Source organism: Oncorhynchus nerka, linkage group LG1 (assembly GCF_034236695.1).
Source record: "Oncorhynchus nerka isolate Pitt River linkage group LG1, Oner_Uvic_2.0, whole genome shotgun sequence".
Lineage (NCBI taxonomy): Eukaryota > Metazoa > Chordata > Actinopteri > Salmoniformes > Salmonidae > Oncorhynchus > Oncorhynchus nerka.
Window position 1 is genome coordinate 40,418,262 of NC_088396.1, and position 16,839 is coordinate 40,435,100.

At 39.6% G+C, this 16,839-nt stretch overlaps 3 protein-coding genes across 3 annotated transcripts; all 3 read left to right on the forward strand.

Annotated features, from left to right (window-relative positions):
• Nucleotides 1-1,722: 1,722 nt before the first annotated feature.
• Nucleotides 1,723-2,666, forward strand: LOC115116602 (gamma-crystallin M3-like). The gene is made up of 3 exons (XM_029645097.2): nucleotides 1,723-1,829; nucleotides 1,975-2,217; nucleotides 2,346-2,666. The coding sequence occupies exons 1-3, from the start codon at nucleotides 1,800-1,802 to the stop codon at nucleotides 2,619-2,621; spliced, it is 549 nt and encodes a 182-aa protein (XP_029500957.1). The 5' UTR covers nucleotides 1,723-1,799; the 3' UTR covers nucleotides 2,622-2,666.
• A 4,620-nt stretch (nucleotides 2,667-7,286) lies between these two features.
• LOC115116596 (gamma-crystallin M3-like) lies at nucleotides 7,287-8,401 on the forward strand. Its single transcript, XM_029645091.2, has 3 exons — nucleotides 7,287-7,349; nucleotides 7,722-7,964; nucleotides 8,052-8,401. Exons 1-3 carry the CDS (start codon nucleotides 7,338-7,340, stop codon nucleotides 8,328-8,330), a joined length of 534 nt encoding a protein of 177 aa, XP_029500951.1. The 5' UTR covers nucleotides 7,287-7,337; the 3' UTR covers nucleotides 8,331-8,401.
• Nucleotides 8,402-12,475: 4,074 nt separating this feature from the next.
• Nucleotides 12,476-13,412, forward strand: LOC115116595 (gamma-crystallin M3-like). Its single transcript, XM_029645090.2, has 3 exons — nucleotides 12,476-12,580; nucleotides 12,703-12,942; nucleotides 13,065-13,412. The coding sequence occupies exons 1-3, from the start codon at nucleotides 12,566-12,568 to the stop codon at nucleotides 13,353-13,355; spliced, it is 546 nt and encodes a 181-aa protein (XP_029500950.1). The 5' UTR covers nucleotides 12,476-12,565; the 3' UTR covers nucleotides 13,356-13,412.
• Nucleotides 13,413-16,839: the final 3,427 nt, after the last annotated feature.

Sequence of the window (16,839 nt, forward strand, 5' to 3'; positions counted from 1 at the left end):
ATGTTTTTGTATTTCTTTGTTTTGGCCGGGTATGGTTCTCAATCAGGGACAGCTGTCAATCGTTGGGAACCATACTTAGGTAGCTTTTTCCCCACATGGTTTTTGTGGGTAGTTAATTTCTGTTTAGTGTTTGCACCTTACAGGACTGTTTCAGTTATGCTCTTGTTTATTTTTGTTATAGTGTTCAGTTTTAATAAAACAAGCATGAACACTTACCACGCTACGCTTTGGTCCGATGATTCCTCTTCTTCAGATGACGAATACCGTTACAGTTTTACTTGTATTTAAGAGCAGTTGGAGGCCACGGAAGGAGAGTTGTAATGGCATTGAAGCTCGTCTGGAGGTTAGTTAACACAGTGTCCAAAGAAGGGCCAGAGGTATACAGAATGGTGTCGTTTGCGTAGAGGTGGATCAGAGAATCACCAGCAGCAAGAGCAACATCATTGATGTATACAGAGAAGAGTGTCGAACTGAGAATTGAACCCTGTGGCACCCCCGTAGAGACTGCCAGAGGTGCGCACAACAGGCCCTCTGATTTGACACACTGAACTCTATCAGAGAAGTAGTTGGTGAACCAGTCGAGGCAATCATTTGAGAAACCAAGGCTGTTGAGTATGCCGATAAGAATGTTGTGATTGCCCAGGTCGATGAATACGCCTGCACAGTAATGTCTCTTATCGATGGCTGCTTTTGATATGGTTTAGGACCTTGTGAAGACATTGGTTAGCTAAAGCAGCCAGCGGATGCTATGGCTAAAAATGCCTGCTTTAGTGATTACGTCACTGACATGGCAAACCCCTATCCTAACATTAGGGTTTAAATAAGGGTTTTTGATGTTTTACAAACTCAAATCTTTGACATCCAGCTCGCCAGCATCCCTCATGGCATATTCTCAGTCCCAAGTTGTCAAATTACATTTAACTTGTTGGCACGACTGCACTTTTTAAAATATATTTGTTTAATAAATATAGCTAGTTAGTTATGTGTGTTGTAATCTTCATTCTAGTCAGGAAATATAATATATGGTGCATCTCCTCAACAAGTGAAACATAACTCTGAACATATAAACGCATGCAGAATTAGGGCTACCATACACTCATGGAATGGACATGAATTATGGTTGTGATGTACTTAACAAATCCTCATTCCACACAATGTGCTGTTTTCTAACCCAGTTAGTCACAATCTAGATACACTGAGTAGTAGTAATCGGGAATATTTTTGAAACATTGTCATCAAAAAAGGTTTTTTATTCTCTGTTCATTTCATTCTCATTAGAATTATCTTTAAATAAATGTTTTACTTCTCTGAACCATTATTTAAATATATATTGACAGAAAATACATCTATGGAGTCAGGTGATTCAATTTTAGCATTGAGTTACATTTAACACAAGAGTTATATTTAACTGACTTTACTGAATGAACAAGATCACAAGGGAATATGAATCATATGTTGAAATATAATTATAATTGTGTAACTGACTTGTAGACTCCACCCCACTCATATGCATATATGTATGCAATGGTTTTCACTGTCAGAGTCCATTGTTCCTTTGAATGGTTTTGTGTTACCTGTTTCACAGTGGAAATAGGCTTTTATGTATTTTTTGGGACCCAGTCACGTGGAAATATGAGTACAGTACTTCAGCACTCTACAGGCCTCTATACCCTGTTGCTAGGTCAGGGGTTTACACAATGGGTCTAACAGATTCTTTGGATTAGGTCAGGTATAAAAGTAAGGGTTACCACAGACAGGACATCAGTGCAGCAGCAACAGCAGCAACTCAGTGACCAACAATGACCAGCACTGGCATGAACATGGGAAGAGTAAGCATTTATTTTTATTTTATTCTAAAACACATTTTTCTCTATATTATCTTTGTATCTTTACGTACAAAACTAAAAGCTTATATTTGTTGCATTTATTGAATTATATATTTAGAAATTATAAATAAATACATTGTGTTTTCAGGCCACCTTCTACGAGGACAGAAACTTCCAGGGCCGCTCTTATGAGTGCAGCTCCGACTGCCCCGACATTTCCTCCTACATGAGCAGGTGCCAATCCTGCAGGGTCCAGAGTGGATGCTTCATGGTGTACGAGCGCCCCAACTACATGGGAAACCAGCACTTCATGAAGAGGGGAGAGTACTCTGACTACCAGAGTATGATGGGAATGAGCGATGGTTTCAGGTCCTGCCGCATGATCCCCATGGTAAAATATGATATTCAGGCTGCTGTAACGGCCCATAATTCCATAATTAATCATGCAAGTCATATTTGAGCTATTCAACAGTCTGGTGCATTCAGGAAATAATTCAACATGTTCTTTCCTCCTAACAGCACCGTGGAAACTACAAGATGAGGATCTATGAGAGGGAGAACTTCGGAGGTCAGATGCACGAGATGATGGACGACTGTGACTCCATCCAGGAGCGTTACCGTATGTCAGACTGCCAATCCTGCAACGTGATGGACGGCCACTGGCTGATGTACGAGCAGCCCCACTTCAGAGGCAGGCAGATGTACATGAGGCCTGGAGAGTACAGGAGCTTCAGAGAGATGGGCATGAGTGGCATGAAGTTTATGAGCATCAGGCGTATCTCTGATATGTGCTAGACATCTCATATTGACCAAATAAAAGTGATTAGTAATCCAAAACAATTGAGTGTGCTACATTATTTCAATATTTTGCCGTTTTGTGTTTATATTTTTACCAGAAAGATATGCTATTGTAAAGTGGCTGTTCCACTGGATGTCATAAGGTGAAAGCACCAATTTGTAAGTCTCTCTGGATAAGAGCGTCTGCTAAATGACTTAAATGTAAATGTAAATATGCGTAACATTTCAATTGTACTTTATACCATAAAACCTACTAAGTGCTGTTATGAGCATGACTTATTGACTGCCATAAAGCATTCAAATGAATGTCCTTAAGATGATAAAGAGGGATTTTGATGTTAACACTAATGTATTGGTCAACTTGTAGAGTGAACAAACTTAACTAATAATACACGTTGCGCTACTCCACCAACATCCCATCAACCCATCTCCAATAAACAGTCATACGTATTAATACAGTTCACTTAAGCTTCTCATTATGCAACTGCAGCAAAATAAGTGGAATGGTATCAAATACATCAAACACATGGTTTCCATGGTTTCCATGTGTTTAATGCCATTCCATTCGCTTCGTTCCAGCCGTTATTATGAGCCAATCATCCCCTCAGAAGTCTCCACTGTTGTGTATGGTAAAGGTACAGCTTTTTTACACAGACATTAAAACCAATCAGCAGGATTAAGACAGTCAAGAACATAATAAAAAATTAAAAAAATGAATATAGAGAGACCAGTTTGATAAATGACCCTCTACAGCCACAATATTAAATAAAAATCAAATGTTATGTCACATGTGGCAAACACAACAGGTGTAGACTTTACCGTGAAATACCTACTTCGAACTCTGAACCAACAGTGCCGAGTTCAAAAGTAAGAAAAAATTGCTAAAAGGAAATAGCAACACAACAAAATAATAATAACGACTATATTACAAGGAGTACTGGTACCGAGTCAATGTGCAGGGGTACGAGTTAGTTGAGGTAATTGAGGTAATACGTATAGGTGTGTGTGTGTATGCATGTGTTGGAGTGCCAGTGTAGTATGTGTGAGTGTGTGAGTAGAGTCCAATGAGTGTGTGGGTAGAGTCCATTAAGTGTTTGAGTAGAGTCCAATGAGTATGCATAGTGCAAGAAACTCCGTGCAAATATAAGGGGGTCAATGCAAGTAGTCAGGGTAGCCATTTGATTAACAGTTCAGCAGTCTTATGGTTTGGGGGTAGAAGCTGTTCAGCAGTCTTATTGTTTGGGGGTAGAAGCTGTTCAGAAGTCTTATTGTTTGGGGGTAGAAGCTGTTCAGAAGTCTTATTGTTTGGGGGTAGAAGCTGTTCAGGAGGCTTTTGTTCCCAGACTTGGTGCTCCGGCACTGCATGCCATGTGGTAGCAGAGAGAACAGTCTATGACTTTGGTGGCTGGAGTCTTTGACAATTTTTAGGGCCTTCCTCTGACACTGCCTAGTATAGAGGTTCTGGATGGCAGGGAGCTCGGCCCCAGTGATTTACTAGGCCATACGCACTACCCTCTGTGCCTTGCGGTTGGATGCCAAGCAGTTGCCATATCAATTGGTGATGCAGCCCGTCAAGATGCTCTCAATGGTGCAGCTATAGAACAATTTGAGAATCTGAGGGCCATTGCCAAATCTTTTCAGCCTCCTGAAGGGGAAGAGGCATTGTCATACCCTCTTGACGACTGTGTTGGTGTGTTTGGACCATAATACAGTGCCTTCAGAAAATTTGAATACCGCTTGACTTATTCCATATTTTGTTGTGCTACATCCTGAATTCAAAATGGATCAAAAATACAATTATTGTCACCCAACTACACACACATACCCCATAATGACAACCTTTTTTTTAAAATTAGCATTATTTATTAAATATGAAATACAGAAATACCAAATGTATATAAGTATTCACCTCTGAGTCAATACTTTGTAGAAGCACCTTTGGCAGCGATTACAGCTAAGTATGGTTCTCAATCAGAGACAACGATCGACAGCTGCCTCTGATTGGGAACCATACCAGGCCAAACACAGAAATACAAAACCTAGAATACACAACATAGAATGCCCACCCCAACTCACGCCCTGACCAAACTAGAACAGAGACATAAAAAATAAACTAAGGTCAGGATGTGACAGTATGAATACTGTCTCAATGCACTTTAGGTCCTTAGTGATACGGACACTGTTCCTTTTGTCCAGTTGGGAAATGACCGTGTGGAGTGCAATAGAAATTGCATCATCTTTGGATCTGTTGGGCGGTATGCGAATTGGAGTGGGTCCAGGGTGTCTTGGATGATGATGTTAATGTTAGCCATGACCAGCCTTTCAAAGCATTTCATGGCTACAGATGTGAGTGCTACGGGGCGATAGTCATTTAGACAGGTTACCTTGGCATTCTTCAACGCATGGACTATGGTGGTTTGCTTGAAACCTGTAGGTATTACAGACTGGTCAGGGAGAGCTTGAACATTTTAGTGAAGACACTTGCCAGCTGGTCAATGCATTTTCTGAGTACTCGTCCTGGTAATCCGTCTGGCCCTGCGGCCTTGTGAATATTAACCTGTTTAAAAGTCTTACTCATATCGGCTACGGAGAGCGTGATCACACAGTCGTCCGGAACAGCTGATGCTCTCATGCATGCTTCAGAGTTGCTAGTCTCGAAGCAAGCATAGAAATCAGTTAGCTCATCTGGTAGGCTCGCGTTTCTGGGCAGTTCGCTGCTGGGTTTCCCATGATAGTTTGCATGCCCTGCCACATCCGACGAGTGTCAGAGCCGGTGTAGTAGGATTTGATCTTAGTCCTGTATTGACGCTTTGCCTGTTTGATGGTTCGTCGTAGAGCGTATCAGGATTTCTTATAAGTATCCAGATTAATGTCCTGCTCCTTGAAAGCTGCAGCTCTAGCCTTTAGCTCAGTGGGGATGTTGTCTGTAATCCATGGCTTCTGGTTGGGATATGTACGGACACTGTGGGGACGTCGTCGTCGATGTATTTCTTTCTATTTATTTTTGTATATATTTGTTTTTATTAACCCAGCCCCCCCCCACTCTTCAGTGGACAAAAATAGCTATTTTTGTTTTTACAGCTTTTTTGTTACATATACATGCAATTTACATATTTACATTTTACATATAAGATGCACTTATTCGTGAAGCTGATGATGGATGTGGTAAACTCCTCAATGACGGATAAATCCGGTGGTCAACCAAATACCAGGGGCGCAACTTTCACTGGGGACAGGGGTGACATGTACCCCCTGCATTAGGAAATGGCATTTTTGTGCCCCCCAGGTTTTTCATTGGAATGTGACACAAAATGAGGCAACGGTGTGCTTTAGGACCATGTGAACGCCTCCGAGTGGTCGGGTAGTCTGTTTGGAGTGTTTATCCGGCTAAAGAAAATATTATTACTATTATGTCCCCCCCACTTCTAAACCCAAAGTTTCTCTCCTGCCAAATATAAACATGCTAAGCATGTGTAGCTCAAATATCTATTTAAATCATGCATTGATAGAAGTCAATGATAGAATTGTGTGAAAATGTTTGATCCATGTCATCAAGTTGTGATTCAGCCCTCAGTTGAGAACATGTACCCACAATGCTGGAAACCAGCAGCTCTGACGAGTCATAGATAGTGACCTCCCTTGTCTCTCCCCTCATCTCATGTTTGAAAAAAGCTAGGTGTGCCCACAAGAGGATTGATAAGATGATAGGTTGTACATGATTGGCAGACAGGTCAGGAGCCAACAGAAGCATGCTTTGCTTGAAACAGGTGCTTCCCCCAGAACATGTGGAACATAGACACTCCTCTTTACCGGCCCTTGGCATTGGGGACGTTTTGGCCATTTGTAGGCATGTGGGTACTTTTGCATAAGTAACTATGAAAATGTTGTAAATATCAAAATGTTGATAGTTGGTTTAACATACTGTAGTACCTTTGTTAAAGGTATACAAAAAGAAATGGAAGAGTCATAAATGCATTTTAAAACAGGGTTTTTTACACTGCTGATACTCACTGTTTATTATCTATGCATAATCACTTTACCCCTACATACATGTACAAATTACCTCAATTACCTCAACTAACCTGTATTACCTCAACTAACCTGTAACCCGCACATTGACTTGGTATCGGTACCCCCTGTATATAGCCTCATTATTGTTATTTTATAGTTACATTTTTTTAAACTTCAATTTATTTAGTCAATATTTTCTTAACTCTATTATCTCAAACTGGGCTTGTAAGTAAGCATTCACGGTAAGATCTACACCTGTTGTAGTTGGCGCATGTGACAAATAAACATATATTTGGTTTGAGATTCTGAAGTACAGTATAGCATTTGTCCCCCCCAAAAAAACACCCCAAAAAATGATAAATAGGACTGCTATTAATACAGACATGACAGGGACTCATTTCAGAATGCAATTCCTGAAATCGAAGACCATTTGGCCTCAAATACATATAAAACTACACGTGTGCATCTAAATTAGCCTCAAAATTGCTTTTAAGGCAGAATATTCTCATTTGTCCCCCCCTTTGACTGTACATAATAATGCTTTCCCGTCTGTGGTGACAAACAGTGGGAGCAACCATTGCATAGCATAAGCTGACTCATGTGTTTCATACAATGGAACCAGAGATTCTTTGGATGTCACATCAGGTATAAAACAGGCTGCAGACCGGCATAGCTATAGCATCGCTCAAAATAACCATAAACATGCAGGGAAAGGTGAGTTAATATTGTTCTTTGCAGTTTAGAGGTCATGTGATCTGATTATTACTCTATATACAGTAATGCAGTGGTTTTATAGAAATATATACATTAAATACAGGAATAACACTATACAAAGATCAAAATTCAGTGCTTCTACATCTGCATTGCTTGCTGTTTGGGGTTTTAGGCTGAGTTTCTGTATAGCACTTTGTGATTTCGGCTGATGTTAAAAGGGCTTCATAAATACATTTGATTGATTTGATTGAATAATGCAGTCCAGTGTTAAGCATTGTATTATAACCACCACTTAAAGGAAAGTTCTACACAGTTCTGAACACATTCTTGTCACATTTTCTTCTGGCTAATTGCAAGAGTATTTGTTTTCAGATCATCTTCTACGAGGACAAGAACTTCCAGGGTCGCTCCTATGAGACCAGCCAGGACTGCCCTGAGCTGACATCCCACCTTAGCAGGTGCAACTCCTGCAGGGTTGAGAGCGGCTGCTTCATGGCCTACGATCGCAACAACTACATGGGAAACCAGTACTTCATGCGAAGGGGCGAGTACCCTGACTACCAGCGTATGATGGGTTTCGATGACTGCATCAAGTCCTGCCGTAACATCCCCATGGTATGAAGCACCATGATACATCACAGATTCCAACACAGTGTAACATTTATAATAAACTAATCCCATATACGAAATGTATCTTAACAGCACAGAGGAAACTACAAGATGAGGATCTACGAGAGGGAGAACTTCGGAGGTCAGATGCACGAGATGATGGACGACTGTGACTCCATCCAGGAGCGTTACCGTATGTCAGACTGCCAGTCCTGCAACGTGATGGACGGCCACTGGCTGATGTACGAGCAGCCCCATTACAAAGGCAGGCAGATGTACATGAGGCCTGGAGAGTACAGAAACCTCAGAGAGATGCAGGGTTACAATGGAATGAAGTTCAGTTCCATTAGAAGGATCACCGACTCCTGTTAAATTATCAGGCCCACCTGTTCAGTGAAACGGTTGACTTTTAAATAAATAAAAAGGTTTTTTTTCTTATTTAATATCAAGTCTTTTGTCTTGTTCTGCAAAAATCCACAGAGGCCCAACACAACACAATTTTACCAGTCCAGTCGTGTCCTGCTTTGTCCTGATTCAAACACTTTCCATAAGTGGTTGAAACTACATTGATCCTATACTCCTTTTGCCCTTGAATAAAATCATCACATTTTGCAAGGCACGCCAATGCATCACTCTACTACTGGAGCCCAATGTAAAACTAGAGACCCATGATTAGATACAAAACAAAGAGTAGGAGAAAGTGTTGGAAGTCGTAATAGAACTATCAATGCATAGCTTTTACCTAATGGATGTAGCTAATAATGTATATTTTATACCATTTTTAGTTGCATTTCCTTCCAATTTCCGATTTAAAAAGGTAAAATGAACCAGTCAGTGTCTGACCCAAAACATGAACCTGTAGGGACAGACAACACTGAACACAGTATGATATATGAGTGTTTCTGAGAAATGGCGCTGGGCCAGTAACCGAAAGGTCGTTGGTTTGAATCCCCGAGCTGACTAGGTGAAAAATCTGTCAATGTGCCCTTGAGCAAGGCACTTAACCCTAATTGCTCCTGTAAGCCACTCTGGATAAGAGTTTCTTCACTGATTAAATAATATGGTAACTATATAATTGTTTTTAATGGTTAAATAGTAGTGTGTTTACGTGCCATCAAATATTACCATGCTCTAGAGTATGCCAAACCTACAAAAAACATTTAGAAATGGAGGGTATATACTTCTTCCCTTTCGTGTTTGTTTAATTTTAATTGTATTATGTTAATGCTCAATATACCGCTTAATAAATGAATAATAAATAAATCATATTTAAAACACACCTAAATAGATGGACCTTGGATTTTTCACACTTCACACCTTTTTTCTGGGTTGAACTTTTCCTGTTCTCCTGTATCTTGCACACACAACTTTGTGTTTGCAAAACTATTGTCAGATATTAGTTTTCAAATGAGATAGATATGGAAATGATCAGGCACATCAAATGACTCTGTTTTCTATGTGTGAACATTTACCAGTCACCATGCTGAAATACAAAATATACATTCCCTCAAACAAGACCAAGCAAGAACTTCACTTGAGTTTTGGCTTTGAATGAACTCCAATTTGTCCACCTGGGGTCTGACCTCTCCCTTTCCCAGTTGGTTACCCAAGTACCTACCTTGCAGACTCTGTTAAGATGCTTGAGGTGGTCTTCCAAGGTATGTCTATAAATGGCAATGCTATCCAGATACAGTTGCAGTTGGAAGTGTACATACACCTTAGCCAAATACATTTAAACTCAGTTTTTCACAATTCCTGACATTTAATCCTAGTAAAAAATGCCCTGTTTTAGGTCAGTTAGGATCACCACTTTATTTTAAGAATGTGAAATGTCAGAATAATAGTAGAGAATTATTTATTTGACCTTTGTTTCCCTTTCCTCACATTCCCAGTGGGTCAGAAGTTTACATACACTCAATTAGTATTAGCATTGCCTTTAAATTGGCTTTAAATTGGCATTGCCTTTAAATTGTTTAACTTGGGTCAAATGTTTCAGGTAGCCTTCCACAAGCTTCCCACAATAAGTTGGGTGAATTTTGGCCCATTCCTCCTGACAGAGCTGGTGTAACTGAGTTAGGTTTGTAGGCCTCCTTGCTCGCACACGCTTTTTCAGTTCTGCCCACAAATGTTCTATGGGATTGAGGTCAGGTCTTTGTGATGGCCACTTCAATACCTTGACTTTGTTGTCCTTAAGCCATTTTGCCACAACTTTTGAAGTATGCTTGGGGTCATTGTCCTGACCCATTTGCGACCAAGCTTTAACTTCCTGACTCATGTCTTGAGATGTTGCTTCAAGGTCTGTTAATATTGTCAGAAAAGGCCAAACGCCTATTAATAATAGCATTTATGGGCATCATTATGTGCCAGGCAGTTACCAAATGTTAAATTGGTACTGAATTATTCCCCTAACAATTATTCCATGTCAGTGTAAAATGTTATATACAGTGCCTTCAGAAAGTATTCACACCCCTTGAGCTCTTCCACATTTTGTTGTGTTACAGCCTGAATTTAAAATGTATTAAATTTAGATTTTTGTTACTGGCCTACATACAATACCCCTTAATGTCAAAGTGGATTTTTTACATTTTAATTTGTACAAATGAATTCAAAATTAAAAGCTGAAATGACTTGAGTCAATAAGTATTTAACCCCTTTGTTATGGCAAGTCTAAATAAGTTCAGCAGGAAAAATCGCTTAACATGTCACATAATAAGTTGCATGGACTCACTCTATGTGCAAAACTTGTGGTTAAATAGATGTTTTAATGAATACCTCATCTCTGTACCCTACACATACAATTATCTGTAAGGTCCCTCAGTTGAGTAGTACATTTCAACTACAGATTCAACCAAAAAGACCTGGTAGGTTTTCCAATTCCTCCCAAAGGGCACCTATTGGTAGACCGGTTTAAAAAAGCAGACATTAAATATCCCTTTGAGCATGGTGAAGTTATTAATTACACTTTGGATTGTGTATCAACACACCCAGTCACTACAACTATATGGGCATCCTTCCTAACTCAGTTGCCGGAGAAGAAGGAAAATTATGACTTTAAAACAGTTTGAGTTTAATGGCTAAGATAGAAGAAAACTGAGGATGGATCAACAACGTCGTTTTTACTCCACAATAATAACCTAATTAACAGAGGGAAAATGCATCCAGTTTGCAACAAGACGCTAAAGTAATTCTGCAAAAAAATGTGGCAAAACAATACATTGTTTGTCCTGAATACAAAGTGTTATGTTTGGGGAAAATCCAATACAACATATTATTGAGTACCACTCTCCATATTTTCAAGAATTGTAGTGGCTGCATCATGTTATGGGTATGGTTGTAATCGTTAAGGACTGGGGAGTTTTTCGGGGATAAAAAATCAACTGAATGGTGCTAAACACAGGCAAAATCCTAGAGGAAAATCTGGTTCAGTCTGCTTTCCACCAGACACTGGGGGTTAAATTCACCTTTCAGTAGGACAATAACCTGAAACACAAGGCCAAATCTACACGTGAGTTGCTTACCAAGAAGGCAGTGAATATTATTTAGTGGCAGAGTTACAGTTTTGACTTAAATCTCCTTAAAAATCTATGGCAAGAACTGAAAATGGTTGTCTAGCAATGATCAACAACCAATCTTACAGAGCTTGAAGAGTTATGAAAAGAATAATGGGCAAATGTTGCTCAATACAGGTGTTGAATTCTCTTAGAGACTTACCCAGAAAGACTCACAGCTGTAATTGCTGCAAAAGGTGCTTCTGCAAAGTATTGACTCGGTGTGTGATATTAAATTAGATATTTCTGTATTTCATTTTTCAATAAATGTGCAAAGAAATCTCAAAACATGTTTTCACTTTGTCATTTTAGGGTATTGTGTTTAGATATGTGAGAGAAAAATATATAATTAATCCATTTTAAATTCAGGCTGTAGCACAACAAAATGTGGAACAAGTCAAGGGGTATGAATACTGTCTGAAGGCACTTAGTAATCATATAGTTACTACCGCTCCTCTTTACTAACCACTACTAGAATGTTCTTGGATTCCAGATATAAAATGTCATTGTTTGCCTACAGTTTTGCTGGAGGAAGGAAAATCCCAACAACCATCTAATTACATTGGGAACATTAATATATTCATTTTCATCCACATTGATTCACACTGGGCGAGACCAGCTAATATGAAATCATGTTTTTCAGTCATGTGTTATATTTTTTCCAATAGACTGATGTTTGAATCATGATGCTTCCATTTTTTGTGTTTGTCTTTAAATAAAAGATAGTAATACCCATGAACAAATGTCAGTTAACTTAGTGGAATATCTCTGAAAAGTCTCGATATGAAGAGTTCCCCCTCCTATTGTTATTCAACAGAAACAATAAAGGCATGGGCTCTCCTCACAAATGCACCCAGCTGGAAATAATGACCCTTTAATAATGACCCTTCAAAGGCCACTTTGTACTGTACAGGGAGGGGGGCCTCTATGCCATGTTGCTCTGTCAGGGGTTTGAACAATGGAGCCACATATTCTTTATTGGTCGGCTCAGGTATAAAAGCGATAGGGGGGACATACAGAAACTTGTGCAATCCTGAGACCAACACAGTAACTGCAACCATGTCTACGGGCAAGGTGTGTGGAGCTTTGATGAAACTGGGCATTTAAGCAGCAGTTTAAAACCATCAATGAATTGTACTGTACTGTTAGAACTACATATATTTTTAATAAATTGTGGTTTTGTTGTGTGTTTCTAGATCATCTTCTACGAGGACAGGAACTTCCAGGGTCGTTCCTATGAGACCTCCAGCGACTGCCCTGAGCTGACCTCCTACCTGAGCAGGTGCAACTCCTGCAGAGTTGAGAGTGGCTGCTTCATGGTGTACGATCGTTCCAACTTCCAGGGAAACCAGTACTTTGTGAGGAGGGGAGAGTATGGTGACCACCAGCGTATGGGCATGAGCGATTGCATCAGATCTTGCCGTAACATCCCCATGGTAAATATATTAAACCTGTTCATTTTGACTCCCATAGGCCACATGTACAACTCCAGCAAAAGCAATGTGATGGTATATTTGGAATGATTTGGTAAAAACATTTTTCCCATATCCATTTACAGCACAGAGGAAACTTCAGGATGAGGATTTACGAGAAGGAGAACTTCGGAGGTCAGATGCACGAGCTGAGCGACGACTGTGAGTCCATGACCGATCGTTTCCGCATGAACGACATGCAGTCCTGCAACGTGATGGACGGCCACTGGCTGATGTACGAGCAGCCCCACTTCAGAGGCAGGCAGATGTACATGAGGCCTGGAGAGTACAGGAACATGAGAGAGTTGAGCATGCAAATGGGCTCCAACACTGTGAGGTTCAACAGCATGAGGCGTATTTTGGATTCTTGTTATTAAATTCACCAATGACTAAAATTACAAGTATAAATAAAATCACCTAACTTTTAAACGAAAGTGTCTTTAATTTTCATTTGAGTCCTTGGTTTGAGGTAGAGGGGCATTCAGAAGAGACATCTGCATTTTCATATGGTTAGTTTCCCCATAGAAGTGCAATGGGAGCAGAAATGTCAGTCTATTTCAAAACTGATGTGGAATTAATTAATGGTATTAGAACATGTTCAGAAATCTCAATCTGTTAAAACCACTGATCAGTATATATGGTTAATGTGGAAGTAAATGTTAAAGTACTGTCTATTCTAGTAGTAAGTAGATATTCTATTGGAAATACTTTGTATTACAGCTCCTGCTTCAGCTGCATTAGAAGCAACAACACGACACAACTGTGACACAACTCTTATTATTCATACTGTGAAGGATAGAAAATGAATTGTGGATATTTGTTGTGAATACATCTTGTGTGGATGTTTAAACTGCAATCTGCAGTTGCATACATTTTTGGACATTTAAATTAATGATATATACCCATTGATTCATGAAGAATATATATTATATAAATGCCCCATCAGAACCCAACAATATAAGCTTGTTTTAACTCCTCTGTAAATGTAAACAATCACTGTATAGCCAATACATGGTTAAAAATATACTGTTTATATCATATCATATCATCATGGGGCGGCAGGAAGCCTAGTGGTTAGAGTGTTGTGCCAGTAACCGAAAGGTTGCTGGATTGAATCCCTGAGCTGACAAGGTAAAAAAAAAACTGTTGTTCTGCCCCTGAACAAGGCAGTTAACCCACTGTAGGCAGTCATTGTAAATACGATTTTGCTCTTAACTGACTTGCATCGTTAAATTAAAAAAATTAAAATGTACTGTTGATATCAGTGGATACATTTTTCAAGCCCATTCCCTCAGCTGTTTACCAAAGCAGATTGCCCCTTTAAACAGCTATGAAACATTCTTGATTATTTATTGAGGTGAAGTCTTATTGTAATTAACACCTCCAAAACTGTACCATTTATGCTCCACAAATACTGCCATCCTTACACACATACTGCCACTTAGAAAAGTCACAGGAACCCAGGAGAGGGCAGCACACAGTATAACAGCAGAGTGCTGGATTTTGGACAGAGATGACGGGTCAATAAAAATGATTCAGTTGAATTATTGTATCTCAAATATGATGAGTTTATAGGCTTAACCATTCGATGCAATCCTTATAGATGTTAGACTCATCCAAAGACTGGGGTGCTATTATGATTTCTAAATAATAAATTATATTTTATATACATATAATTTATTTTATATTTTATATCACATACAATTTGAATATCATAACGTATATGTAGATATACGTAATGCATCATGTAGATATGCATAATGTAGATCTGCATAATGTAGATATGTATAATGTGTCACGCCTTGGTCTTAGTATTTTGTGTTTTCTTTAGTTATTTGGTCAGGCCAGGGTGTGACATGGGTTTATTGTGTTGTCGTATTGGGGTTTTAGTAGGCTTTGGGATTGTGGCTGAGTAGGGGTGTCTAGCATAGGCTTGGCTGCCTGAGGCAGTTCTCAATCAGAGTCAGGTGATTCTCGTTGTCTCTGATTGGGAACCATATTTAGGTAGCCTGGGTTTCACTGTGTGTTTTGTGGGTGATTGTTCCTGTCTCAGTGTGTTTGTATTTTCACCAGATAGGCTGTCTAGGTTTTCACGTTCCGTTTCTTGTTTTTGTATTTATTCGTGTTTTGTCTTCATTAAACATGTATCGAATTAACCACGCTGCATTTTGGTCCGACTCTCTTTCGACGGAAGAAAGCCGTTACATAATGTCAATAAGCATAATGTAGATATGTATACATTTCTAATAAACAGTGTTGACTAATACTAAATAACATGTAAAAAATCGGCCAATTAGATGTAATGAATAACAAACACATTGTTTATATACAGTACCATGTTGTGATGCATTTTAATGGTGTGCATTAGGAAGCGGAGAGCTCAGATATCAACTGCTACAGAAACATTTAAATAACGATTATCTAGCTAGAATAAAGCTGTCAACCATCACAAGATCTGGGATTGCCTAATAGCCTGGGGAATTTGGCATAGGTTCTGCAGCTGTAGTCACTACATGTATGTTTCCTTACCTTGAAAGCAAAAGACTCTTTTGGCTTCTTTTGTAGTCATAGACATATTTTAATACAAAAAAAAGTGGAACCGCAATCTCTCTCAATTGTATTTTTAACATCAAACTACCTTGATACCAACTTGTGATTGTCTATCAGCTGACAGAGTTGTTGCAGAGAGGAATCACAAGGTGTTGTGGAAGCAGTTTGCTATTTGAATATGTGAGTAGTGACCATGATGGTAGACTGTACTGTTGAACAGTTTGTCCTGTTCCAATTCACAGTCATTCAGGTTTCATTACGCACTTCTGGAAATGACTGGAGAATCGGGAAGCAGCCATTCATTACAGTCAAAATTAGTCCCAATGTAAATATTCAAGGTCACTCTCCTGCTGGCCACTAGAGTCACTCTCCTGGTGACTATAGTGTAAAATTCTAGCAATACAGTCAATCACATGACCTGGGTTGTTGGCCACACCAGCAGCCCCTCACTTGGCTGTGGATCAACTGAGACCAGAGGTGGCACGAGCACAAGTTGACTGGACATATTCCAAAACCTCACCCCTGAAACAGTACGGAAACCACCAGGCAAGGGTAGTCAAATCTGTCCTTTTCTTATAGTCCATCATATTGTTATTATATTTTGCAGTGTGTTTGAAATGTTAATGGATTATATTTGTATGTAGCTAGAGATTCAGAAAGTAGTACATGTCAAACAATAATGGTGATATTTGTGCACATCTGATCATATTTTACATTCACTCCAGTGAAAGGTGAATCACATAAATCAATTCATGTGTATCTGTGAGAGCTTACTTTTAAAGATCAAATAAATGCTTGATAAATCAGTTTTGTGTTGGGTACTCTGTCATCAGCTTTGGGTTGGGCATTCTGTCATCAGCTTTGGGTTGGGCATTCTGTCATCAGCTTTGGGTTGGGTACTCTGTCATCAGCTTTGGGTTGGGCATTCTGTCATCAGCTTTGGGTTGGGCATTCTGTCATCAGCTTTGGGTTGGGCATTCTGTCATCAGCTTTGGGTTGGGTACTCTGTCATCAGCTTTGGGTTGGGCATTCTGTCATCAGCTTTGGGTTGGGTACTCTGTCATCAGCTTTGGGTTGGGTACTCTGTCATCAGCTTTGGGTTGGGTACTCTGTCATCAGCTTTGGGTTGGGCATTCTGTCATCAGCTTTGGGTTGGGTACTCTGTCATCAGCTTTGGGTTGGGTACTCTGTCATCAGCTTTGGGTTGGGTACTCTGTCATCAGCTTTGGGTTGGGTACTCTGTCATCAGCTTTGGGTTGGGCTGTCATTTTGGGTTGGGTATTGTCATCAGCTTTGGGTTGGGTACTCTGT

Coding starts and splice junctions, on each gene's coding strand:
- LOC115116596 (XM_029645091.2), top strand. Junction 7,965..8,051: donor CCTGCCGTAACATCCCCATG/GTATGAAGCACC, acceptor GTATCTTAACAG/CACAGAGGAAACTACAAGAT.
- LOC115116595 (XM_029645090.2), top strand. Junction 12,943..13,064: donor CTTGCCGTAACATCCCCATG/GTAAATATATTA, acceptor ATCCATTTACAG/CACAGAGGAAACTTCAGGAT.
- LOC115116602 (XM_029645097.2), top strand. CDS start 1,800: ATGACCAGCACTGGCATGAACATGGGAAGA. Junction 1,830..1,974: donor CTGGCATGAACATGGGAAGA/GTAAGCATTTAT, acceptor TTGTGTTTTCAG/GCCACCTTCTACGAGGACAG. Junction 2,218..2,345: donor CCTGCCGCATGATCCCCATG/GTAAAATATGAT, acceptor TCCTCCTAACAG/CACCGTGGAAACTACAAGAT.